We start from the raw sequence: 27,466 nt of genomic DNA on the forward strand, positions 1-27,466 counted from the left end.
CTCTCCCACTCTCTCTCTCTCTCCCTCTCCCCTCTCTCTCCGTCTCTCTCTCCCTCTCCATCCCTCTCTCCTCATCCTTCTCTCCCCGTCTCTCTCTCTATCTATCCATCTATCTCTCTGTCTATCTATCTATCTATCTATCTATCTATCTATCTATCTATCTATCTATCTATCTATCTCTCGCTCTCCCTCTCTCCCTCTCTCTCTCTCTCTCTATCCCTCCCTCTCCCCTCTCCTTCCTCCCCCCTCCCCCTCTCCCTCATCCTCTCTCTCCTCCTCTCTCTCCCTTCCCTCCCAAGGGTCTCAGCCCTGTTCCATTCTCAGATGCTCCCTGCCTGACCCGCTGAGTTACTCTAGCACTCTGTGAAACGTCACCTATCCATGTTCTCCACAGATGCTGCCTGACCCGCTGAGTTACTCCAGCACTCTGTGAAACGTCACCTATCCATGTTCCCCACACAGATGCTGCCTGACCCGCTGAGTTACTCCAGCACTCTCTGTGTGTCTTGTCTTGGGGAGTTAGAGACGTTGTTGGGATTTTTTTCAATGACCAGATGTCAGAGATACAGCGTGGACAGAGGCCCTTCGGCCCACGGAGTCCGTGCTGGCCGGCGATCACTCCCACACACACACACGAGGGATAATTCACAGTTGTAGCAACGCCAAATAAACCCGCACGTACGTCTTTGTGGAGCGTGGGAGGAAACCGGAGCGCCTGGAGAAGAAAACTCACGGGCGGGAGGCAGGTAGCTGTGGGCCGGGGCTGCCCAGGAGAAGCAGTCGTGCCTCTTGTTCTCCGGCATCCGGCAGCACAGGTGTGGCGACGTGGCTCCCGACTCACCCCCCGCACACAGATCGTCCAGAGAACGAGTCCACTGCAATAGACCCGGCAGTGGTTACAACCTCAGGCCCTTCGTTCCCTCCCGCCAGCTCCCCTACCTCCACCCCTCTCTCCTCACTCACTCCACTCCCCTCCCTCCTATCTTTTTCATCCCCCCCCCCCCCTCCTCTGCTCCCCCATCCCCCTCCCCCCCCATGTCCCCAGACAGCGGTGTTTACAACACAGGCCCTTCGGCCCTTCCTCCACAACACTCACTCACTCACTCACTCCCCTCTATCCTATCCACCCCCCCGCCCCTCCCTAAACACCAGCGGTTACAACGCAGGCCCTTTGGCCCGCTCCAGGGCCTTCCCTCCCTCTCCTTTACTCTCACTCCACACCTCCCCTATCACCCTTCTCACACCGCCCTTGTATCCTCCCTCCCTCTCCCTCCCCTCCCCCTCTCTCCACTCCCCACTGTCCCTCCTCCCCCTCCCTCCCCTCCCCTCCTCCCCCCAGTCAGCGGTGTTTCCAACACTCCCTTCCCTCCACGGTCCCTCTCCTCTCAACACTCCTCTCCTCACTCTCCTCCTCCCCTCCCCCCCCCCCCTCCCACTCCCCTCCCCTCCTCCTCCCCTCCCCTCCTCCTCCTCCCCTCCCCTCCACCCTCCCTCTCCCTCTCCCTTCCCCTCCCCACACTCACCCCCCCCTCCCCCCCCCTCCCCCCTTTCCTCCCCTCCCGTCCCCTCCCGCTCCCCTCCACTTCCCTCTCTCCCTCCCGTCCCCTCCCCTCCTCCCTCTCCCCCTCCCCTCCCCTCTCCCTCTCCTCTCCACCCCTCTCCTCTCCTCCCCTGCTCTCCCATCCCCTCTCCTTCACTCCTCCCCTGTCCTCCCCTCTCCTCCCCTCTCCCCTCCCCTCGTCTCCTCTCGTCTCCTATCACCTCTTTTCCTCTCCCCTCCTCTCTTCCCCCCCCCCCCCCTCCCCTCCCCTCTCCCCCCCTCCCCTCCCCTTCCCTCCCTCCTCTCCCCTCCCCTTCCCTCCTCCCCTCTCTCCCCCCCTCCCCTCTCCCCCTCCTCCTCCCCCCCTCCTCCCTCTCCCCTCCCTCCTCTCCCTCCCTCTCCCCTCCCCTCCCCTCCTCTCCCTCCTCCTCTCTCCCTCCCTCTCCCTCCCCTTCACCCTCTCCTCTCTCCTCTCCCTCCCCTCCCTCCACTCCACTTCTTTCTCCCCCCCCCCTCCCCCCTCCCCCTCCCCTCCCCCTCCCCTCCCCTCCCCTCCCTCTCCTCTCCTCTCCCTCCCCCACTCCCCCCCTCCCCTCTCCTCCCCACTCACCATATACAGGTTTACCTTCCTCTTGAGAGAGGGACTGTGGGTCACTACAACAACCATCGAACCCCGTCTCCATGGCCACAGTTGCCGCCAGCAGCTGACGCAGGTGGGTGAAGCCGGTGCGGGGCAGGGTCCCCAGGGGGTGGGGGTCTCTCTGGCCCACGTAGCGGCACAGGTCGCCCACGTTGCCCGCGTCGGGGCGCTGCCGGGGGAACGCCATCGTCAGGACCGTGGTGGCACCCTCACCAGTGGCATTACCTGCAGGACAATGATCCCCCCCTCTCTCTCCCCTCTCTCTCCCCTCTCTCCCCTCTCTCTCCTCTCCCTCTCCTCTCTCTCCCTCTCTCCCTCCCCCTCCCTCCCTCTCTTTTTCCCCCTCTCCCTCCTCCCCCTCCCTCCTTCTCTCTCTCTCCCCTCTCTCTCTCCTTCTCTCCCTCTCTCTCCTCTCCCTCTCTCCCTATCCATCTATCTCCTCTCTCCTCCTCTCTCCTTCTTCCTCTCTCTCCCTATCACCCATCTCTCCCTCTCTCTCCTCTCCTCTCCCTCTCCTTCCCTCTCCTCCTCTCTCCCTCCCCTCCCTCCTCCTCCCTCTCCTCCTCCCTCCTCTCTCCCTTCCCTCTCCCCCCTCCTCTCTCTCTCTCTCTCTCTCTCTCTCTCCTCCCCCCTCCCTCTCTCCCTCTCCCCCTCCCCTCTCTCCTCCCTCTCTCCCCCTCTCTCTCTCTCCTCTCCCTCTCCTCCCCCTCTCCCTCTCCTCCTCCCTCTCCTCTCTCTCTCCCTCTCCCCCTCCCTCTCTCCTCCCTCTCTCCTCCCTCTCCTCTCCTCTCCCCTCCCCTCCTCCCTCTCTCCTCCTCTCTCCTCCCTCTCCTCTCCCTCCTCTCCCCCTCCCTCTCCCCCCCCCTCTCCTCACTCCTCCTCCTCTCCTCCTCCCTCTCTTCACCTCCCCCCTCTCCTCCCCCCTCCTCATCCTCTCCATCCTCTCTCCTCTCCTCCCTCTCATCATCACGGGCGCTCTCTCCTCTCCCATCTCCCTGTCCTCCCCTCTCCTCTCCTCTTTACCTCCTCCCTGAGAGTCTCCTCTCCTCTCTCTCCCCCCTCCATCCCTCTCTCCTCTCCCTCTCTCTCTCTCCTCTCCCTCTCACACCTCTCTCTCTCTCTCTCCACACCTCTCTCTCCCTCCCCCCTCTAACTCCCCCCCCATCTCCCTCTCTCTCTCTCTCCCCTCCTCCCCTCTCTCTCTCTTCTCTCTCCACATCTCTTCTCTCTCCCCTCTCTCCCTCTCCCCTTCTCCCTCTCTCCCCTTCCCTCTCTCTCCCTCTCCCATCTCCCCTCTCTCCCTCCTCTCTCACTCCCTCTCCCTCTTCGCCTCCCTCTCCCTCTTTCTCTCTCCTCTCTCCCTCTCTGGGGGTTTATATATGAGGGGGGTTATTGAGGGGGGGTCAGTTCTCTCTCTCTCCTCTCTCTCTCTCTCTCTATCTCTCTCTCTCTCCTCTCTCTCTCCCTCCCTCTCCATCTCTCTCTCTCTCTCTCTCTCTCTCTCTCTCTCTCTCTCTCTCTCTCTCTCTCTCTCTCCCTCTCTCTCCTCCTCTCCCCTTCTCTCCCTCTCCCTCTCTCTCCTTCCCTCTCTCTCTTCTCTCTCTCTCCCTCTCTCTCTCTCTCTCTCCCTCCCTCTCTCTCCTCTCTCTCCCTCCCCCTCTCTCTCTCTCTCCCCTCTCCTCTCCCTCTCTCTCTCCCTCTCTCTCCCTTCCTCTTCTCTCTCCCCGTTCTCTCCCTCTTCCCTCTCTCTCTCTCCCCCTCCCCCTCTCTCTCTCTCTCTCCTCCCTCCTCTCCCCCCTCTCCCCCTCTCTCTCTCCCTCCCTCTCCTCTCCTCCTCTCTCCTCTCCTCCTCCTCTCTCTCCTCCCCTCTCCCTCCTCCTCTCTCTCTCCCCCCTCTCTGCCTCTCCTTCCCTCCCCTCCTCTCTCCTCCCCTCCCCTCCTCCTCCCTCTCTCTCTCTCCCCTCCCTCTCCCTCTCTTCCTCTCTCTCCTCTCCCTCTCCTCTCCCTCGCTCTCTCTCTCCCCTCTCTCCCCTCTCCATCCCTCTCTCCTCATCCCTCTCTCCGTCTCTCCTCATCCCTCTCTCCCTCCCTCTCTCCCCTCTCTCCTCTCCTCTCCTCCCCTCTTCCTTCCTCTCTCCTCATCCCTCTCTCCCTCTCCATCTCTCCCCCTCCACCCCTCTCTCTCCTCTCCTCTCCCCCTGCCTTCCCCTATCCCTCTCCTCCCTCCGTCTCCTCTCGCTCCCTCATCCTCCCTCTCTCTCTCTCCCTCTCCTCCCCCTCTCTCCCTCCCTGTCTCCCTCTCCTCTGACTCTCCTCCCCTCTCCCTCCTCCGTCCTCCCCCTCCTCCTCTCCTTTCCTCTCTCCTCCTCCCCTCTTCTCCCCTCTCTCTCTCTTTTCCTCCTCCCCTTCTCTAGCCTCTCCCCTTCTCCCCATCTCTCCCTCCCCCCTTCCCTCTGGCGTTCTCTCTCTCCTCTCCCTTCCTCTCTCTCCCTCCTCTCTCTCCCTCCTCTCCTCTCTCCCTCTCCCCTTCCCTTCTCTTTCTCCCTCTCCCCCCCCTCCCCCCCTCTCCTCTCACCCATTCCTCCCCCTCTCCCACACCCCCTCTCCGCTCCCCACCCTCCCTCCACTCTCTCTAAACTCTCTCCCATCCATGTTCTCTCCTTGATCTGCCCCCCCTCTCTATTTCTCTCCATCCCCCCTGTCCCCTCTCTCACCCCCCCATGTTCCTCCTCTCCCCCTCTGACCCCTACTCCCACCTTCTCTCTCTCCCCCTCGTCACCTCTCGTGTGTCCCCCCAGATCCCCTTCCCCCTGAGTCCCTCCATTCTCTTTCTCGTCCCTCTCCCCTCTCTCCCACCCTCTCTCTCTCCTCTCTATCCTCCTCTCCCTCCTCCTCCTCTCTCCTCACCCCCTCCTCTCCCCCACTCCCCACCCACCTCCCTTGAATCCTGTGGGATCCCGATGAGCCACACAGACGGCAGAGCAGCTCCCACATCTTGTCTGTTGCTGCTCTCGCCCAGGTGTGACACAGTGCTGTCAGTATTTGTTGACAACACCCATCCCCTGGGGTCCTCCCCTCCCCTCCCCTCCCCCACCCCAGACATCCCCTCCCTCAAGTAAACAAACCCAGAGCAGGACACAATGGGCTGGAGTGGCCTCAGCGGGTCTCCTAGCATCTGAATCGGAGACACATGGATAGGTGACTTTCTGGTCGAGACCCTCTTCCTCCCCCTATTCTTGTATCTCCAGCCCCCTCCCCTACAAACCCCACCCCCCCTGTCACTTTCTTTTGGAGAGAAGGCTTGGGTGACGTCACAACCCTGCAAGAGGGTCTCGGGCTGAAACGTCACCCATTCCTTCCCCCCAGAGATGCTGCCTGACCCGCTGAGTTACTCCAGCACTCTGTGAAACGTCACCTATCCATGTTCTCCACAGATGCTGCCTGACCCACTGAGTTACTCCAGCACTCTGTGAAACGTCACCTATCCACGTTCTCCACAGATGCTGCCTGACCCGCTGAGTTACTCCAGCACTCTGTGAAACGTCACCTATCCACGTTCTCCACAGATGCTGCCTGACCCACTGAGTTACTCCGGCACTCTGTGAAACGTCACCTAATTCTGCTCCTATCACTTATGAATCACGACACTGAACATGGCCACATTCAGAGGGAATTCTTTATTCACAGCAGCAACCACCACCCACCAACACACATAGTGAGACTGTTTGTATACATCACATTCCCTGCAAGAAGGAACTGCAGACGCTGGTTTACACCAAAGACAGACAAAGTGCTGGAGTAACTCAGTGGGTCAGGCAGCATCTGTGGGGAACATGGATAGGTGACGTTTCACGGAGTGCTGGAGTAACTCAGCGGGTCCGGCAGCATCTGTGGAGAACATGGATAGGTGATGTTTCACAGAGTGCGGGAGTAACTCAGCGGGTCAGGCAGCATCTGTGGAGCCTGAAGGAAATAGGCAACGTTTTGGGCCGAAACCCTTCCGGGTTTCAGCCCGAAACGTTGCCTATTTCCAGAAGAGTTTCGGCCCGATACGATGCTGTTTCATTATGATGATAGACACACAGAATGCTGGAGTAACTCAGCGGGTCAGGCAGCATCTGTGGAGAACATGGATAGGTGACGTTTCACAGAGTGCTGGAGTAACTCAGCGGGTCAGGCAGCATCTGTGGAGAACATGGATAGGTGACGTTTCACAGAGTGCTGGAATAACTCAGCGGGTCAGGCAGCATCTGTGGAGAACATGGATAGGTGACGTTTCACAGAGTGCTGGAGTAACTCAGCAGGTCAGGCAGCATCTGTGGGGAACATGGATAGGTGACGTTTCACAGAGTGCTGGAGTAACTCAGCGGGTCAGGCAGCATCTGTGGGGAACATGGATAGGTGACGTTTCACAGAGTGTTGGAGTAACTCAGCGGGTCAGGCAGCGTGTCTGGAGAGGTGGAATGGGTGCTGTTCCTCCTCTATAATCACCTCTTTCAGTCATTTCTCCTCTTTATCTCTCTACACATCACCATATATATATATATATATATATATATCTCGTTTCCCTTTATCCTGGCTCTCAGTCTGAGGAAGGGTCTTGGTGATAGAAACTCACTGGGAAATCTCAGTTGTGTTTGATAGAGGGAGTACCCGCTGAGTTACTCCAGCACTCTGTGTCTTGTCTTCAGATTCCGGGATGCAGTTTGGCGGGATGTTCCCAGTGACGGAGTTGGCGTCGGACTCAGAAGTGTTTCAGCCTAATGTCATTGGGAGTCTTTGCAATCACCTTCACATTTGTAAGGTACCTGGTATCAATGCACGCGCTGCCGGTCGTTTTGCAGCAGCCATGTGTATCACTCCACTTCTTGGCCTCTTTCTTGCACACCTCGTCCGCAAACCTGACTCTCTGTGGCGAAGAACAAAACGATTAAAACATTAATTCCTCGTGTTCAAGCTCGGTTTTACATCACCCAAAGGTCACAAGTGATAGGATCAGAGTTAGACCATTTGGCCCATCAAGTTTACAAGATTTACTAGAATGTTGCCTGGGTTTCAACAACTAAGTTACAGAGATAGGTTGAATAAGTTAGGTCTTTATTCTCTGGAGCGCAGAAGGTTAAGGGGGGACTGATAGAGGTCTTTAAAATGATGAGAGGGATAGACAGAGTTGATGTGGACAACCTTTTCCCTTTGAGAATAGGGAAGATTCAAACAAGATGACATGACTTCAGAATTAAGGGACAGAAGTTTAGGGGTAATATGAGGGGGAACTTCTTTACTCAGAGAGTGGCAGCGGAGTGGAATGAGCTTCCAGTGGAAGTGGTGGAGGCAGGTTCATTGGTATCATTTAAAAATAAATTGGATAGGCATATGGATGAGAAGGGAATGGAGGGTTATGGTATGAGTGCAGGCAGGTGGGACTAAGGGGAAAACATTTTTTGTTGGGCACGGACTTGTAGGGCCGAGATGGCCTGTTTCCGTGCTGTAATTGTTATATGGTTATATGGTTATTCCCCCCCCCCCCTGAAAGGTCACCTGTCCATGTTCTCCAGAGGTCCCCACACCCACTGACCCACCAACCCTAACCCACCGTCGTTCATTCGAAAGTGAACGAGGCAGGAAACATGTTCCCGATGTTGGGGGAGTCCAGAACCAGAATTGAGGGAGCCCAGCGTAGGTTCACCAGGTTAATTCCCGGGATGGCGGGACTGTCATATGCTGAGAGAATGGAGCGGCTGGGCTTGTACACTCTGGAGTTTAGAAGGATGAGAGGAGATCTTATTGAAACATATAATATTATTAAGGGTTTGGACACGCTAGAGGCAGGAAACATGGTCCCGATGTTGGGGGAGTCCAGAACCAGGGGCCACACACACACAGTTTAAGAATAAGGGGTCGACCATTTAGAACGGAAACACTTTTTCTCACAGAGAGTTGTGAGTCTGTGGAATTCTCTGCCTCAGAGGGCGGTGGAGACAGCAGGTGCAGGAGTGGAGGCCATTCGGCCCTTCGAGCCAGCACCGCCATTCAATGTGATCATGGCTGATCATCCCCAATCAGTACCCCGTTCCTGCCTTCTCCCCATATCCCCTGACTCTCTCTCGCTGTCTTTAAGATAGAGCCCTATCTAGCTCTCTCTTGAAAGAATTCTCTCCAGAGAACCGGCCTCCACCGCCCTCTGAGGCAGAGAATTCCACAGACTCACCACTCTCTGTGAGAAAAAATGTTTCCTCGTCTCCGTTCTAAATGGCCGGCCTCTTATTCTTAAACTGTGTGTGTGTGTGTGGCCCCTGGTTCTGGACTCCTCCAACATCGGGAACATGTTTCCTGCCTCTAGCATGTCCAAACCCTTAATAATCTTATATGTTTCAATGAGATGCCCTCTCATCCTTCTAAACTCCAGAGTGTACAAGCCCAGCCGCTCCATTCTCTCAGCATATGACAGTCCCGCCATCCCGGGAATTAACCTGGTGAACCTACGCTGGGCTCCCTCAATAGCAAGAATGTCCTTCCTCAAATTAGGGGACCAAAACTGCACACGATACTCCAGGTGCGGTCTCACTAGGGCCCTGTACAACTGCAGAAGGACCTCTTTGCTCCTATATTCAACTCCTCTTGTTACAAAGGCCAACAGGCCAAAACTGCACTCAATACTCCAGGTGTGGTCTCACTAGGGCCCTGTACAACTGCAGAAGGACCTCTTTGCTCCTATATTCAACTCCTCTTGTTATAAAGGCCAACAGGCCAAAACTGCACTCAATACTCCAGGTGTGGTCCTCGTCTCCGTTTTATTGGATTGCCGGGATAGGTGAAGTTTTAATCTTCGGAGATAGATAGGGCTCTTAAAGATAATGGAGTCTTGGGGATATGGGGAGAAGGCAGGAACAGGGTACTGATTGGGGATGATCAGCCACGATCACATTGAATGGTGGTGCTGGCTGGAAGGGCCAAATGGCCTCTACTCCTGCACCTATTATCTATTGTCTATTGAAGCTGCAACCCGGATGGGGTAGATGTACACGGATATTCCATATTTATTTGGAGAACACTGTGTTTCTCGCTTGTTCCTGACGCCCCATGAATAGACCATCATTAAACGTTGGAATACATTGTTTACAGCAGCAACTGCGGGAAGATTCTGATCTATTGGGTCTGTCAAGCCATTTCCCAAAGTTAGCGACCACTCAGAGCTACGCAGCTGAACTGAGACTCGACTGTTTGAGCTGACGAGGCATAAATACGGGTTTCGGAACATAGACAATAGGTGCAGGAGTAGAGGCCATTCGGCCCTTCGAGCCTGCACCGCCATTCAATATGATCATGGCTGATCATCCAACTCAGTATCCTGTACCTGCCTTCTCTCCATACCACCTAATCCCTTTAGCCACAAGGGCCACATCTAACTCCCTCTTAAATATAGTCAATGAACTGTGTGGCCTCAACTACCTTCTGTGGCAGAGAATTCCACAGGTTCACCACTCTCTGTGTGAAAAATCCTTTTGCTATGAATGCTAACATACCATTGGCTTTCTTCACTGCCTGCTGAACCTGCGTGCCTACTTTCAATGTTTTCAGGAACTGTGCAGATGCTGGAAAATCGAAGGTACACAAAAATGCTGGAGAAACTCAGCGGGTGCAGCAGCATCTATGGAGCGAGGGAAATAGGTGACGTTTCGGGCCGGAACCCTTCTTCAGACTGAATTTCAATGTCTGCTTTCAATGACTGGTGTACCATGACACCCAGGTCTCGTTGCATCTCCCCTTTTCCTAATCGGCCACCATTCAGATATAACAGTCTACTTTCCTGTTTTTGCCACCAAAGTTCAAGCAGAAGTTACAAATAGACTCAGTAAAGCCGGAGTAACTCAGCGGGACAGGCGATGGAAATTGAACACTGGGAAGAACATTTACACATATCAGTTTCTTGCAACACAGCCTGACATTTGCGGCCAAAACCAGCAGCCTCGGACAGCGGGCAGTTTGTTTTCATAGCAAACTCTGAACAGGTGGTGGCTCGAGGGGGGGGGGAAGGACGGCTTCTCCAGTTTTGGCTGCAACTCAGGTCAACACTTTCCCAGCTGCTAGTTGGCAGTTTGGGTCGTTGCATCTCGATTGTTTTAACCAGGTTCAGTGTGTTATTTACTGTAACAGTTTTGAGATTTTGGCTTGTAAACTATTGAAAGCCTTTGTGCTTGTCCCTCTCGGGTATCTGGAGCTGTACCCCTTGTCCTGGTCCTTCCTGCTGGTCCTTAAGAATTTTGGGGGGGGGGGGAGTATAAACCAAGTCTCCCATAAGACAGTCCTGTCCCAGGATTGCTCCTCCAGGGGCCTGGTCAAGATGGTCCATTCACGGGTAAACCAGGTCCGCTGGTCTGGGGGGGGGGGTCTCCCCTGTCTGTTTGCTCCTGGCCCTGGTCACGATGGTCCATTCAACAGGACCAGCGGGCAATCGGGCTGCATCTACCTGTCAGATGGGAAAACCAGTCAAGGGGGCTCCTGCCCCAAGATGGGATCTTGTAGAAACATGGGATCTGTGTTGGGTCCACTGTTGTTTGTCATGTACATCAATGATCTGGATGAAGGTGTGGTAAATTGGATTAGTAAGTATGCAGATGATACCAAGATAGGGTGTGTTGTGGATAATGAAGAGGATTTCCAAAGTCTACAGAGTGGTTTAGGCCATTTGAAAAGATGGGCTGAAAGATGGCAGATGGAGTTTAATGCTGATAAATGTGAGGTGCTGCACCTTGGCAGGACAAATCAAAATAGGACGTACATGGTAAATTACAGGGAATTGAAGAATACAGTTGAACAGAGGGATCTGAGAATAACCGTGCATAGTTCCTTGAAGGTGGAATCTCATATAGATAGGGTGGTAAAGAAAGCTTTTGGTATGCTAGCCTTTATAAATCAGAGCGTTGAGTATAGAAGCTGGGATGTGGAGTATGGTGTACAATTTTGGTCGCCCAATTATAGGAAGTCAACAAAATAGAGAGAGTACAGAGGAGATTTACTAGAATGTTCCCTGGGTTTCAACAACTAAGTTACAAAGATAGGTTGAATAAGTTAGGTCTTTATTCTCTGGAGCGCAGAAGGTTAAGGGGGACTTGATAGAGGTCTTTAAAATAATGAGAGGGAGAGACAGAGTTGATGTGGACAAGCTTTTCCCTTTGAGAATAGGGAAGATTCAAACAAGAGGACATGACTTCAGAATTAAGGGACAGAAGTTTAGGGGTAACTTGAGGAGGAACTTCTTTACTCAGAGAGTGGTAGCGGTGTGGAATGAGCTTCCAGGTGGAGGCAGGTTCGTTGGTATCATTTAAAAAGAAATTGGATAGGCATATGGATGAGAAGGGAATGGAGGGTTATGGTATGAGTGCAGGCAGGTGGGACTAAGGGAAAAAAAGTTGTTCGGCACGGACTTGTAGGGCCGAGATGGCCTGTTTCCGTGCTGTAATTGTTATCTGGTTATATGGTTATATAAAATTCTAAAAGAACTGGACAGGCTAAATGCAGGAAAAATATTCCCCGATGTTGTGGGAGTCCGGAACCAGGGGCCACACCCACACACAGTTTATAAATAAGTAGTTAGGCCATTTAGGACTGAGATGAGGAAAAACTTTTCGAGTTGCGAATCTGTGAAATACTCTGCCACAGAGGGCAGTGGAGGCCGATTCACTGGATGTTTTCAAGAGAGAGTTGGATTTAGCTCAGGGGATATGGGGAGAAAGCAGGAACGGGGTAATGATTCTGGATGATAAGCCATGCTCCTATTTGAGATGAGGAAAACTTTTTTCACACAGAGAGTGGCGAAACTGTGGAATTCTCTGCCACAGAAGGTAGTTGAGGCCACACAGTTCATTGGCTATATTTAAGAGGGAGTTAGATGTGGCCCTTGTGGCTAAAGGGATCAGGGGCTATGGAGAGAAGGCAGGGACGGGATACTGAGTTGGATGATCAGCCGTGATCATATTGAATGGCGGTGCAGGCTCGAAGGGCCGAATGGCCTCTACTCCTGCACCTATTGTCAATGTTTCTATGAGTTGACGGCCAGTTGGGTCTGATTTGCGCGTGTCCCTGGTCACTGCGGGGTAGGTGGAGGGGGTGGGATATTTGATAACCCATGTTATTTGATAACTGATCGATTGATAACTGATCAATTGATTTTTGACCATATTGATCCTTTCAGTATTTGTCCTGTGATCATGCATTAGATTGGAATAAAATCTATCGCACCATCCCTCCAGACACTCCTCCCGGGGAGGGAGGGGGAGGGGGGGGGTCAAACACACACACACACACACATAGAGTGGAGCCCCCTCTACACTTGCCCGATATTGCTGCCAATATTTGAGATTTTGGCTGCATCTGCAGGCGGCAGAGATTCCAATTGCAAACACACCGGCTGGCCAGCAGGGGCCAGCAGCGAGCCGCAGCCAGCCCGACACCTCCACCTGGTGGCGGTGCGGAGGGCTGCAGCCAAGTTGGCAACACAGAGAGGGAGGAGAGGGCTTATAAACATAGGCAATAGGTGCAGGAGTAGAGGCCATTCGGGCCTGCACCGCCATTCAATATGATCATGGCTGATCATCCAACTCAGTATCCTGTACCTGCCTTCCCTCCATACCCCCTGATCCCTTTAGCCACAAGGGCCACATCTAACTCCCTCTTAAACATAGCCAATGAACTGGCCTCAACTACCTTCTGTGGCAGAGAATTCCACAGATTCACCACTCTCTGTGTGAAAAATGTTTTTTTTCTCATCTCGGTCCTAAAAGATTTCCCCCTTAACCTTAAACTGTGACCCCTTGTTCTGGACTTCCCCAACATCGGGAACAATTTTCCTGCATCTAGCCTGTCCAACCCCTTAAGAATTCAAGGTTACACAAAAAAGCTGGAGAAACTCAGCGGGTGCAGCAGCATCTATGGAGCGAAGGAAATAGGCAACGTTTCGGGCCGAAACCCTTTTTCAGACTGATCGGGGGCGGGGGTGGGCGGGGACAAGAAAGGGAAAAGGAGGAGGAGCCCGAAGGCTGGGGATTGGGAGGAGACAGCAGGGGGGCTGAGGAAGGGGAGGAGACAGCAAGGACTAACAAAATTGGGAGAATTCGATGTTCATGCCCCCGATGCTGCTGCACCCGCTGAGTTTCTCCAGCTTTTTTGTGTAACCTTCGATTCTCCAGCATCTGCAGTTCCCTCTTAAACCCTTAAGAATTTAGTAAGCTTCCATAAGATCCTCCCTCAATCTTCTAAATTCTAGCGAGTTGAATTCCTCTGGCCCCCCCCCCCCCCCCCCCCGACTCTCAGTCCCGAAGAAGGGTCTCGACCCGAAACATCATCTATTTCTTTACTCCAGTGATGCTGCCTCTCAGGCTGAGTTACTCCAGCATTTTGAGTCTAACTAGAGAGGGGTGGGGTAAATATTTCACCTGTCCCAATGCACATTTCATAGCCTTTGCTGCAGTTTGCCCTTTGCAGCAATTCTTCCGTAGCCCGTTCACCAGGATACTTGTCGGTCTGTAGTTAAAACAAAAGGGGGGGAAGAGATTAAATACATGTATACATGTCCTTTCACTGACCTCCCCTCTCCCAGTGTTTAAGAAGGAACTGCAGATGCTGGAAAATCGTAGGTAGACAAAAATTCTGGAGAAACTCAGCGTTGTGGCAGCATCTATGGAGCGAAGGAAATAGGCGACGTTTCGGGTCGAGACCCGAAGGGTCTCGTCCCGAAACGTCGCCTATTCCTTCGAAAAGAAGGATCTCGACCCGAAACGTCACCTATTTCCTTCACTCAATAGATGCTGCCCCACCCGCTGAGTTTCTCCAGCATTTTTGTCTATCTCCCCTCTTCCAGCATACACAGTGTAGAGGGAGCTTCACTCTTATTTTTAATTTTAATCAATAAATGTCTTCAATTATTAAAAATAATATTTACAGCACAATAAAACAAACCAGAACCCACCACCAAAGATCTTATAGCGGAGCAAGATAGGCTACTCCTGCTAAATGCAATGGACTGACGTGTAGTACGCTATGGAGGGGATCATGGGCATTTTTCCACGCCCATTTTAGCAACCTGAGCCTACCTAACCCGACCCGACTCGCACTGTAATCAATGTTGCGGGGCAACAGTTTGTGTGGGTCAGATTCATAAATCTGTCAGTTCAAACTTCTTGTCAAGAATAAAATTTGATTCTGGTAATTGTCTTTTTTAATGTTTTTTAAATCATTTCTTTTTAAATGGCTCACAAGCAATGTTTGAGTTGATTTTGTAGTAACCGGAACCGACCCGACTCGCAGGGTGATTGACAGGGGGGACTTTTTGTGCGTGATATAGGGTTAGATTCATAATTCTGTTAGTTCATAATTCTGTTGATTCTTGTTAAGGAATAAAATGTTTATAAACACACATACATGAAAATTATATAAATGTATATAACACACACAATTATATTTCTTCTAATCCAATAATGAACTTTATTTCAGACTAGACAAGGGACATTAAATAAGAAACATTGTAAATAAGAAACATTGTCTTGGGGCACTCTCTCTCCCCGCTGCCCCGGGCCCCGCACTCTCTCTCTCGCCCCGCTGCCCCGGGCCCCGCACTCTCTCTCCCCGCTGCCCCGGGCCCCGCACTCCTTCTCCTCGCTGCCCCGGGCCCCGCACTCCTTCTCCCCCGCTGCCCCCGCACTCTCTCTCTCCCCCGCTGCCCCGGCCCCGCACTCTCTCTCCCCGCCGCCCGCTGCCCCCGGGCCCCGCACTCCTCTCTCCCCGCTGCCCCGGGCCCCGCACTCTCTCTCCCCGCTGCCCCGGCCCCCGGCCCCGCCCTCTCCCTCCCCGCTGCCCCGGGCCCCGCCCTCTCTCTCCCCGCTGCCCCGGGCCCGCGCTCCTTCTCCCCGCTGCCCCGGGCCCCGCGCTCCTTCTCCCCGCTGCCCCGGGCCCCGCGCTCCTTCTCCCCGCTGCCCCGGGCCCCGCACTCTCTCTCCCCCGCTGCCCGGGCCCCGCACTCTCTCTCCCCGCTGCCCCCGGGCCCCGCACTCTCTCTCTCTCTCCCCCGCTCCTATCTCCGTCCCCACACTCTCTACCTCCCTCCCTTATCTTTCTCACTCCCTCTCTCTCCCTCTCACCAGCAAAGATCTTGTAACGAAGCTCCCCTCTCTCTCCCCGCTGCCCCGGGCCCCGCACTCCCTCTCCCCGCTGCCCCGGGCCCTGCACTCTCTCTCCCCGCTGCCCCGCACTCTCTCTCCCCGCTGCCCCGGGCCCCGCACTCTCTCTCCCCGCTGCCCTCTCTCTCTCTCCCCGCTGCCCCGGGCCCCGCACTCTCTCTCCCCGCTGCCCCGGGCCCCGCAGTCTCTCTCCCCGCTGCCCCGGGCCCCCGCACTCTCTCTCCCCGCTGCCCCGGACTCCGCACTCTCTCTCCCCGCTGCCCCGGGCCTTGCACTCCTTCTCCCCGCTGCGGATCCAATCTTTGGCCGGAAGCAAGAAGGCGGGAGCAAGAAAGCGGAGCAAGATGGCGGAACAAGATGGCGGAGTCAGCTTGCTAAAATGTGTCCTGTAATCACCCATGAAACCGCCCATGAGCGTACCTCACGTTTGCGTGAGAGTAACCTATCTTGCTTCGCTCTAAGATCTTTGCCCACCACCATAATACACGACAAACAAATATATTAAATAAACTGCTAGGCAGCCGGGGGCGGAAATCGCTATCAAAACATGGGGGGGACACAATTTCTTGGTGGGCACACACACACACACACGCACACATACACGCATGCACACACGTACACACGCACACACACACACGCACACACACACACACACACGCACACACACACGCGTACACACACACGCACACGCACACACACGCACACACGTACGCACACACACACGCACACACACACGCACACACACACACACAGGCACACACACACACAAATGCGCACACTCAAGGCTTCAGCCGTGGGCCCTGTGGACGGTGACATCGGGAGCTGACCTGGTTGGTGACCGACTCTGAACTACAGCAGCTTAGTCCGCCCCGAATCGTGGGGCTTCAATCGGCCCGTTCACGGGGCCTTTCATCGCCCGGCGAGGGTTTAAAACCGGCGGCGGGATCTTCCACCGCCCGGCGGGGGCTTCAACATCGGGAGCCTCGATCACCTCGATGCAGCAACTTGACCGCGGGAGCGGTGGAAGATCCTGCGGACGGTTTTAAGCCGCGCCGGGCCGGGCCGGGCGATAAAAGGCCCCGCGAAACGGGCAGATTCAAGCTCCGCTCTATGATCTTTGCTCCACCAGGACGTCTCCTTCCTCCGATCACCGCGCTCTACCATCAGTCCCACCCCCACTGAATCGCGGAGAGCAGGGATTTTTCATCGTTTTTTTCCACCAAATATCAAAATTCGGATTACAAAACCACCCCCACCTCTCATAGACATAGAAACATATAAAATAGGTGCAGGAGTAGAGGCCATTCGGCCCTCCGAGCCTGCACCGCCATTCAATATGATCATGGCTGATCATCCAACTCAGTATCCCGTCCCTGCCTTCTCTCCATACCCACTGATCCCTTTAGCTACAAGGGCCACATCTAACTCCCTCTTAAATATAGCCAATGAACTGTGTGGCCTCAACTGCCTTCTGTGGCAGAGAATTCCACAGATTCACCACTCTCTGTGTGTGAAAAAAATGTTTTTCTCATCTCGGTCCTAAAAGATTTCCCCCTTATCCTTAAACTGTGACCCCTTGTTCTGGACTTCCCCAACATCAGGAACAATCTTCCTGCATCTAGCCTGTCCAACCCCTTAAAAATGTTAGGTACACAAAAATGCTGGAGAAACTCAGCGGGTGCAGCAGCATCTATGGAGCGAAGGAAATAGGTAACGTTTCGGGCCGAAACCCTTCTTCAGACTGATAGATTCAGACGGCTATCAGTCTGAAGAAGGGTTTCGTCCTGAAACGTTACCTATTTCCTTCGCTCTATAGATGCTGCTGCACCCGCTGAGTTTCCCCAGCATTTTTGTGTACCTTCGATTTACCAGCATCTGCAGTTCCTTCTTGAACCCTTAAGAATTTTGTACGTTTCTATAAGATCCCCCCTCAATCTTCTAAATTCTAGCGAGTACAAGCCGAGTCTATCCAGTCTTTCTTCAAATGAAAGTCCTGCCATCCCAGGAATCAGTCTGGTGAACCTTCTCTGTACTCCCTCCATGGCAAGAATGTCTTTTCTCAGATTTAGAGACCAAAACTGTACGCAATACTCCAGGTGTGGTCTCACCAAGACCCTGTACAACTCTCAAAAACGTCCCCCCCGTCCCCCCCTGGGATTTCTGCCCATGCGATGTATCAATCCTTGTCCAGGATGCATCCCACCCCACACCCCCATGGTGCCCAGAGGTCCCGGAAACCCCCCAGGGTCCCCACCCCACCACTCACCCTTCCTTGGGCACCTCAATGGGTGAACGGCAGAGAACATCCAAGTCCGGCAGGCACACCTCGGCCAGGTTGAGGAAGTGGACTTCACGGTCGTGGTTGGGGAAGGGGGCTCGGCTGGCGAAGCAGGTGTCCCTGTCCGCGCCCGTCTTCCGGCAACACGGGGTGGATGCTCCCGATCTCTCCGTTGGTACCATGCAGAAGTGGACCAACTGCTCCGACCACTGGAGCAGGGGCACGGGGGGGGGGGGGGGGGGTGAAAATACATCCAATCGGTCAAGCATCCACCTCTCCACCCCTCCCTCCCTCCCTCCCTCCCTCACTGCCCCCTCTCCTCGCTGCCCCTCCTTCCCTCCTCCCTCCCTCCCCTCCCCCTCCCTCTCCTTTCCCCTCCCCCCAGCCACCCCCTCCCCCCCCCCATCCCCCCTCCCCCCTCCCCCCTCCCCCCCCGCCCCTCCCCTCCCCCTCTCCCCCTCCCTCCCAGCCCCACTCCTCCCTCCCCCCTCCCCTCGCTGCCCCTCCCTCCCTCCTCTCCGCCCCCCCCCACTCCTCCCTCCCTCCCTCACTGCCCCCCTCCTCACTGCCTCTCCCTCCCTCCCTCCTTCCTGCTCCCCCCCCCCTCCACACTTCACGCAAGCTTGTGCAGTCGTGCAAACATAGAACAGTTCAGCATGGGAACAGGCCCTTTGGCCCATCGCGTCTATGCTGGCCCATGTTGCCACACTAACCCATCCCACCCGCCTGCACGTGGTCTGTGTTCATAAGGCCGTAAGACATAGCAGAAGAATTAGGCCATTCGGCCCATCAAGTCTACTCTGCCATTTGATTGTGGCTGATCTGTTTTTCCCCTCTCATCCTCATTCTCCTGCCTTCTCCCCGTAACCTTTGACGGCTTTACCAATCAAGAACCTACAGTGTGTTGAGCCCCCTCCTCACCGCCCCTCCTTCCCCCCCTCACTGTTGCCCCCCCCCCCCACAGTGTGTTGAGCCCCCCCCCCCCCCCCCACAGTGTGTTGAGCCCCCCCCCCCACAGTGTGTTGAGCCCCCCCCCAGTGTGTTGAGCCCCCCCCCACAGTGTGTTGAGCCCCCCCCCCACAGTGTGTTGAGCCCCCCCCCCCACAGTGTGTTGAGCCCCCCCCCACAGTGTGCCCCCCCCCCCCCCACAGTGTGTTGAGCCCCCCCCCCCACAGTGTGTGACCCCCCCCCCACAGTGTGTTGAGCCCCCCCCCCCCCACAGTGTGTTGAGCCCCCCCCACAGTTGTGTTGAAGCCCCCCCCCCCCACAGTGTGTTGAGCCCCCCCCCCACAGTGTGTTGAGCCCCCCCGGATCTCCCCCCAGTGTGTTGAGATCCCCCCCCACAGTGTTGTTGAGCCCCCCCCCAGGGGGGGAAGTGGTGTTGGGAGCCCCCCCTCCCACAGTGTGTTGAGCCCCCCCCACAGTGTGTTGAGCCCCCCCACAGTGTGTTGAGCCCCCCCACAGTGAAATACCGTTGAACCCCCCCGCCCACTGCCACAGTGTGTTGAGCCCCCCACCAGTTGTGTTGAGCCCCTCCACCTCCCCCCACTTCCTGCACAAAACTGAGATTTTTGAAACTGATCTCGTCTGAGAACTCAAGCATCAATAATAATAATAATTACCAAAAATTTATTACGGACTCGAGATCCTTGACAAGGGGCAACATCTACATATAAAATCCATAGTGACTTGGTATACTCACTTATAAAAGCATCATAAATTTTATATTAAAAAAATAAAACACAATACATAACAATAGTTAAAAATCCAGATTAAAAAAATGATCAATGTCATACAACGAGACAACGTTCCCTATACCAGTGTCATTCCACAGCTGGGATTCGTAGCGTGTAGAGCTAACCCCTTATGTTTGACAAGGCCACAATAATTCACAATAATATATTTTTTTAGAGTCATTTATCCTGCAAATGAATGTTATTCATGTGATTTAAATCCTTAGGATAGCTTCTAAAGTACTGACTCCTGCAGCCAAAAACATATTCCTGGCATTCTATAACCATCTAGGTTTCCTTAGTAAAAATGGCATACCGTTGTTTGCTTTATAAAACCTTTTACTCTAATTTGCAAAATTGTTTTTCCATAGTTAATACCCGTAGGTGCGCATTTTTGTAGAGTGGCTGTGCAGTATGCTCTAAAAATCGCGACATCTTCACCACATCTGCACACGCACCAATGAATTTACGTAAGAGTAACATATTCGCCTGTACGTTTTTCTCAGCAGTGCTTATATGACCTCCCCTTTAGACAAGGCTGTGGCCCCTGGTTCTGGACTCGCCCAACATTGGGACATTTTTCCTGCATCTAGCTTGTCCAGTCCCTTCGAGCCAGCACCGCCATTCACTGTGATCATGGCTGATCATTCCCAATCAGTACCCCGTTCCTGCCTTCTCCCCATATCCCCTGACTCTCGCTATCTTTAAGAGCCCTATCTAGCTCTCTCTTGAAAGTATCCAGAGAAGCGGCCTCCACCGCCCTCTGAGGCAGAGAATTCCACAGACTCACAACTCTCTGTTTCAGGTCAGTGTTTTATTGACATATGTCCCAGATGGGACAATGAAATTCTCGTTTTCCTCGTCTCCGTTCTAAATGGCTTGCCCCTTATTCTTAAACTGTGTGTGTGTGTGGCCCCTGGTTCTGGACTCCCCCAACATCAGGAACATGTTTCCTGCCTCTAGCGTGTCCAAACCCTTAACAACCACATGTTTCAATAAGATCTCCCCTCATACTTCTAAACTCCAGAGTGTACAAGCCCAGCCGCTCCAGTCTCTCAGCATATGACAGTCCCGCCATCCCGGGAATTAACCTGGTGAACCTACGCTGGGCTCCCTCAATAGCAAGAATGTCCTTCCTCAAATTAGGATTATCTTTCAATTGTTCTATATCTCTCTACATCACGTGTAGGAAAGAACTGCAGATGCTGGATAAAATCGAAGGTAGACAAAAAATGTTGGAGTCAGCGGGACGTGCAGCATCTCAGGAGAGAAGTCTGAAGAAGGTGTCTCGACCCGGAAGGTCGGCCATTCCTTCTCTCCAGAGATGCTGACTGTCCCGCTGAGTTACTCCAACATATTGTGTAGACCTTCTCTTTACATCACCCTCTGTATCTCTCGTTTCCCACCCCCCCTGACTCTCAGTCTGAAGAAGGGTCTCGACCCAAAACATCACCCATTCCTTCTCTCCAGAGACGCTGGCTGTCCCGCTGAGTTACTCCAGCATTTTGTGTCTATCTTCGGTGTAAACCTGCATCTGCAGTTCCTTCCTGCACAAAACTGAGAGATGAACTGATCTCGTCTGAGAACTCAAGCATCAATAATAATAATAATTAAAAAATTTATTACGGACTCGAGGTCCAGACAAGGGGCAACATTACATTAAAAAAAAAATGCATTGCATATTAAAAAAAATATCATAACGTAATATAAAATCTTAGTATATCACTTATTAAAGCATCATAAATTATATTAAAATAAAACACAATACATAAGTTAAAAATCCAGATTAAAAGAATGATCAATGTACTACAACGAGACAACGATACCAGTGTCTCCACAGCTGGGATTCGTAGCGTGTAGAGCTAACCCCTTATGTTTGACAAGGCCACAATAATTACATTTTTAGAGTCATTTATCCTGCAAATGAATTTATTCATGTGATTCCTTAGGATAGCTTCTAAAGTACTGACTCCTGCAGCCACAAACATATTCCTGGCACTGCACCATCTAGGTTGCCTTAGCAGTGGCATCGTTCTATGCCACCTTTTACTCTCTGCAAAATTGTTTTTCCATAGTTCGACCGTAGGTGCGCAGTGTAGAGTGGTGTGCAGTATGCTCTAAATAGCGACATCTTCACCACATCTGCACACGCACCAAATTTACGAAAGAGAATATTCGCCTGTACATACAGCATGCGATAGACAATAGACAACAGGTGCAGGAGGAGGCCATTCGGCCCTTCTTGCCAGCACCTCCAATCAATGTGATCATGGCTGATCATCCCCAATCAGTACCCCGTTCCTGCCTTCTCCCCATAATCCCCTGACTCCGCTATCTTTAAGATAGAGCCCTATCTAGCTCTCTCTTGAAAGCATCCAGAGAACCGGCCTCCACCGCCCTCTGAGGCAGAGAATTCCACAGACTCACAACTCTCTGTGAGAAAAAGTGTTTCCTCGTCTCTCAAGTCAAGAAAAATGTCCCTGATAGGACAATTAAATTCTTACAGGCATCAGCGCAACACAATATGTGAACACAGAGTGCTGGAGTAACTCAGCGGGACAGGCAGCGTCTCTGGAGAGAAGGATTGGGTGACATTTCGGGTCGAGACCCTTCTCCAGACTGAGAGTCGGGGGAGAGGGAGTCTAGAGATAAGGAAGGGGAAGGTGTGAAAACGACAGATCAAAGGAATCAATGCTCAAGGAAAATGTAGATTGGTTCGTTGTTGGCTGAGGGGGGGCTGAGGCTTACTATCGGAATGATTAACCAAGAGGACACAAACTAGTCGGAGAACTGGTGTGGGAGAGGTACGGAGAGAGAGGGAGGGCAAGGGCTACTTGGAGTTACTGCTGGGGTGGGAGCTGCCCAAGCGAAATATGAGGTGCTGTTCCTCCAATTTGTGCGCTGGACCTCACTCTGACAGGGGAAGAGGCCCAGGATATAGAAAACATATATAATAGGTGCAGGAATAGGCCATTCGGCCCTTCGAGCGACAATTGACAGAGGCCAATTAACCTACAAACCCACACATCTTTGGGATTTGGGAGGAAGCCGGAGCACCCGGAGGAAACCCACGCAGTCACGAGGAGAGGTTGCAATCTCCCTACAGACAGGATCAAAGCAGCCGGATCGTGTCGAAGCTTTAACATAGAAACATAGACAATAGGTGCAAGAGTAGAGGCCATTCGGCCCTTCGAGCCTGCACCACCATTCAATATGATCATGGCTGATCATCCAACTCAGTATCCTGTACCTGCCTTCTCTCCATACTCCCTGATCCCTTTAGCCACAAGGGCCACATCTAACTCCCTCTTAAATATAGCCAAATGAACTGTGGCCTCAACTACCTTCTGTGGCATAGAATTCCACACATTCACCACTCTCTGTGTGTGAAAAAAAATGTTTTTCTCATCTTGGTCCTAAAAGATTTCCCCCTTATCCTTAAACTGTGTGACCCCTTGTTCTGGACTTCCCCAACATCGGGAAACAATTCCTGCATCTAGCCTGTCCAACCCCTTAAGAATTTTGTAAGTTTCTATAAGATCCCCCCTCAATCTTCTAAATTCTAGCGAGTACAAGCCGAGTCTATCCAGTCTTTCTTCATATGAAAGTCCTGCCATCCCAGGAATCAGTCTGGTGAACCTTCTCTGTACTCCCTCTATGGCAAGAAAGGTCAGTGTGGGAATGGGAGGGGGAGTTAAAGTGTTGAGCCACCGGGAGTTCAAATCACACCAGGAATCACAAGCTTGATTGTAATCATGTATAGTCTACCTCCTGACTGGCTAGCACGCAACAAAAGCTTTTCACTGTATCTCGATACACGTGACAGTAAACTGAACACAAACTCCAGCAGAACTAATGAAGAGGAACTGCAGACGCTGGTTTATAGCAAAGGTAAACACAGAGTGCTGGAGTACTTGTTCCCAGATTTTCCCCCAGTTAGAGGCACAAAGCCCCCCCCCCCCCGGCCCCCCCTGAACTGCCCCGGTACCTACCCTGTCCCAGAGTGGGGAGGGATAAACAGCAAACGAGAAACACTCTCCTGAACATCCTGTCCCTTCTCCTGCTCTGTGCCAGAGATGATTCGCTCCGACAACCTGTGTCTTTATACACTTGAGGGGAGGGGAGAGGGCCACACAGACCCACTCATTCTGCCCCTCAATCTTGGGTTACTTGTTAATAACGTCACTGGTGCCACTCTCAGTGTAATCTGTTACAGAGTTAACCTGACACCTGACACCTGTCCCCACACCTGCCCACACACCCCCCACTCACCTGTCCCACTCACCTGTCCCCCACACACCTGTCCCCACTCACCTGTCCCCACACCTGCCCCCACACCTGCCCCCACACCTGCCCCCACTCACCTGTCCCCACACACCTGTCCCCGCACACCTGTCCCCCACACACCTGCCCCCCCACACCTGCCCCCAGACCCCCCACACCTGCCACACACCTGCCCCCACACACCTCCCCACACACCTGTCCCCACACACCTGCCCCCACTCACCTGTCCCCACACCTGTCCCCACACCTGCTGCCCCCCACACACTCACCTGTCCCACCTGTCCCCACCTGTCCCCACACATGTCCCCACACCTGTCCCCAACACACCTGTCCCACACACCTGCCCCCTCACCTGTCCCCACACACCTGTCACCTGTCCCCCACACCTGTCCCCCCTGTCCCCACACACCTGTCCCCCCACCTGTTCCCCACACCTGTCCCCACCTCCCCACTCACCTGTCCCACTCACCTGTCCCCACTCACCTGTCCCCACTCACCTGTCACCCCCACACCTGTCCCCCACACCTGTCCCCACACATCACACCTGTCCACACTCACCTGTCCCCACTCACCTGTCCACACTCACCTGTCCCCACTCACCTGTCCCCACACACCTGTCCCCACACACCTGTCCCCACCACCTCACACCTGTCCCCACTCACCCCCACTCCCCACTCACCTGTCCCCACACACCTGTCCCCACACACCTGTCCCCACTCACCTGTCACCTGTCCCCACTCACCTGTCCCCACACACCTGTCCCCACTCACCTGTCCCCACTCACCTGTCCCACACACCTGTCCCCAGACACCTGTCCCCACACACCTGTCCCCACACACCTGTCCCCACACACCTGTCCACACTCACCTGTCCCCACACACCTGTCCCCACACGCCTGTCCCCACTCACCTGTCCCCACCCACCTGTCCCCACTCACCTGTCCCCACACACCTGTCCCCACACACCTGTCCCCCACACACCTGTCCACACTCACCTGTCCCCACACCTGTCCCCACACACCTGTCCCCACACACCTGTCCCCCCACACCTGTCCCCACACACCTGTCCCCACACACCTGTCCCCACACCTGTCCCCACTCACCTGTCCCCACACACCTGTCCCCACACACCTGTCCCCACACCTGTCCCCACACACCCGTCCCCACACGCCCGTCCCCACACGCCTGTCCCCACACACCTGTCCACACTCCCCTGTCCCCACACGCCTGTCCCCACTCACCTGTCCCCACTCACCTGTCCCCACTCACCTGTCCCCACACACCTGTCAACACTCACCTGTCCCCCACTCACTGTCCCCACTCACCTGTCCAACACACACCTGTCCCCACTCACCTGTCCCCCTCACCTGTCCACCACTCACTGTCCCCACAACCTGTCCCCACACACCTGTCCACCACACCTGTCCCCACACACCTGTCCCCACACCTGTCCCCACACACCTGTCCCCACACACTGTCCCCCACACACCTGTCCCACACTCACCTGTCCCCACACACCTGTCCCCACCTGTCCTGTCACCTGTCCCTCACCTGGTGATGGTCACCTGGTCCACTCACCTGTCCACACTCACCTGTCCCCCACTCAACACCTGTCCCCACACACCTGTCCACACTCACCTGCCCCACAGGCCTGTCCCCACACCTGGCCTGTCCCCCACACCTGTTCCCACACACCTGTCCACACTCACCTGTCCCCACAGCACCTGTCCCCACACACCTGTCCACACTCACCTGTCCCCACACACCTGTCCACACTCACCTGTCCCCACTGGCCTGTCCCCACACACCTGTCCCCACTCACCTGTCCCCACCCACCTGTCCCCACACACCTGTCCCCACAAGCCTGTCCCCACAAGCCTGTCCCCACCTGTCCACACACACCTGTCCACACTCACCTGTCCCCACATCACCTGTCCCCACTCACCTGTCCCCACTCACCTGTCCCCACTCACCTGTCCCCACTCACCTGTCCCCACTCACCTGTCCACACTCACCTGTCCCCACTCACCTGTCCCCACTCACCTGTCTCCACTCACCTGTCCACACACACCTGTCCACACTCACCTGGATCCCCACACACCTGTCCCCACTCACCTGCCCCCACACACCTGCCCCCACACACCTGTCCCCACACACCTGTCCACACTCACCTGTCCACACTCACCTGTCCCCACTCACCTGTCCCCACACACCTGTCCCCCACTCACCTGCCCCCACACACCTGCCCCCACACACCTGTCCCCACTCACACCTGTCCACACTCACCTGTCCACACAAACCTGTCCCCACACCTGTCCCCAGATACCTGTCCCCACACACCTGTCCCCACTCACCTGTCCCCACACGCCTGTCCCCACTCACCTGTCCCCACTCACCTGTCTCCAGCTCCGTAAACGTTAACAAAATATCTCACCCTTCCATATAGTGAGTGAACTTTAATTAATGTCAGAAGATTTGAGGATACGAATGAGACAAGTATGGAGGGGCGGTGAAGAGTGGGTGCCACGGGAGGGAGGGAGAGGCGGGGGGGGCATTGGGGGGGGGTGGAGGGGAGGGTGGGTGAGGAGGGGGCACCGCGCTGCCAGAGAAGGGCCCATTTTTAAAAAGTGTCCCTCTTTAAATTGCCCCTAGTCTGTAGGGAGTGGATGAGAAAGTGGGATAACATAGTGGTGATGGTCGGCGGGGGTGAAGGGCCTATTTCAATGTTACATTTTTCCCAATTCAATTCAACACAACATTCCCAGCAAAAAAAAAGACACAGAGTGCTGGAGTAACTCAGCAGGTCAGGCAGCATCTGTGGAGAACATGGATAGGTGACGTTTCACAGAGTGCTGGAGTAACTCAGCGGGTCAGGCAGCATCTGTGGAGAACAGGGATAGGTGACGTTTCACAGAGTGCTGGAGTAACTCAGCGGGTCAGGCAGCATCTGTGGAGAACAGGGATAGGTGACGTTTCACAGAGTGCTGGAGTAACTCAGCAGGTCGGGCAGCATCTGTGGAGAACAGGGATAGGTGCGTTTTGGACCAGGACTCTTATCAGTCTATAGAAGGATCCCGAACCGAAACGTCACCTTGCCATGTTCTGCAGAGGTGCTGCCTGACCTGCTGAGTTTAGTTTAGAGATACAGCATAGACAACAGGCCCTTCGACCCAACGAGTTCAGGCTGACCATTGATTAGCCGTTCATGCTAGTTATCCGAGACTCCTGCACCTATTGTCTATTGTCAGTCCTAAATGGCCGACCCCTTATTGTGAAACTGAAGTTATTCTGAATGAAGATGGGTACAGAGTGCTGGAGTAACTCAGCGGGTCAGGCAGCATCTGTGGAGAACATGGATAGGTGACGTTTCACAGAGTGCTGGAGTAACTCAGCGGGTCAGGCAGCATCTGTGGAGAACATGGATAGGTGACGTTTCACAGGGTGCTGGAGTAACTCAGCGGGTCAGGCAGCATCTGTGGGGAACATGGATAGGTGGCGTTTCACAGAGTGCTGGAGTAACTCAGCGGGTCAGGCAGCACCTCTGGGGAACAAGGATAGGTGGTGTTTTGGGTTTTTCAGTCTGAAGAAGGGTCCCGACCCAAAACGTCACCTATCCATGTTTTCCCGGGATGTTGCCCGACACACTGAGCCACCCATGCACTTTGTGTCCTTCTCTGTAAACCAGCATCTGCTGTTCCTTGTTTCAGCGTCTCTGGAGAACGTGGTTAGGTGACGTTTCGGGTCGGGACTTCAGACTGGCAACTTTCCAGCTATCATTAGGAAAAGAACAGGACGGAACGATACAGGAACACAGCGTTGC

At 54.2% G+C, this 27,466-nt stretch overlaps 1 protein-coding gene across 1 annotated transcript; it reads right to left on the reverse strand.

The window, feature by feature from the left end:
• Positions 1-6,737: 6,737 nt before the first annotated feature.
• Positions 6,738-17,833, reverse strand: LOC129715311 (extracellular matrix protein 1-like). Its single transcript, XM_055665178.1, has 3 exons — positions 17,619-17,833; positions 13,613-13,700; positions 6,738-7,089 (listed from the first exon to the last, which is right to left on the reverse strand). Exons 1-3 carry the CDS (start codon positions 17,810-17,812, stop codon positions 6,925-6,927), a joined length of 447 nt encoding a protein of 148 aa, XP_055521153.1. The 5' UTR covers positions 17,813-17,833; the 3' UTR covers positions 6,738-6,924.
• Between the last annotated feature and the right edge of the window lie 9,633 nt (positions 17,834-27,466).

Source organism: Leucoraja erinacea, unplaced genomic scaffold (genome assembly GCF_028641065.1).
Source record: "Leucoraja erinacea ecotype New England unplaced genomic scaffold, Leri_hhj_1 Leri_110S, whole genome shotgun sequence".
NCBI lineage: Eukaryota > Metazoa > Chordata > Chondrichthyes > Rajiformes > Rajidae > Leucoraja > Leucoraja erinaceus.

Coding starts and splice junctions, on each gene's coding strand:
- LOC129715311 (XM_055665178.1), bottom strand. CDS start 17,812: ATGGTACCAACGGAGAGATCGGGAGCATCCACCCCGTGTTGCCGGAAG. Junction 13,701..17,618: donor ATTGAGGTGCCCAAGGAAGG/GTGAGTGGTGGG, acceptor TTTTAACTACAG/ACCGACAAGTATCCTGGTGA. Junction 7,090..13,612: donor TGAAATGTGCATTGGGACAG/GTGAAATATTTA, acceptor TCTTCGCCACAG/AGAGTCAGGTTTGCGGACGA.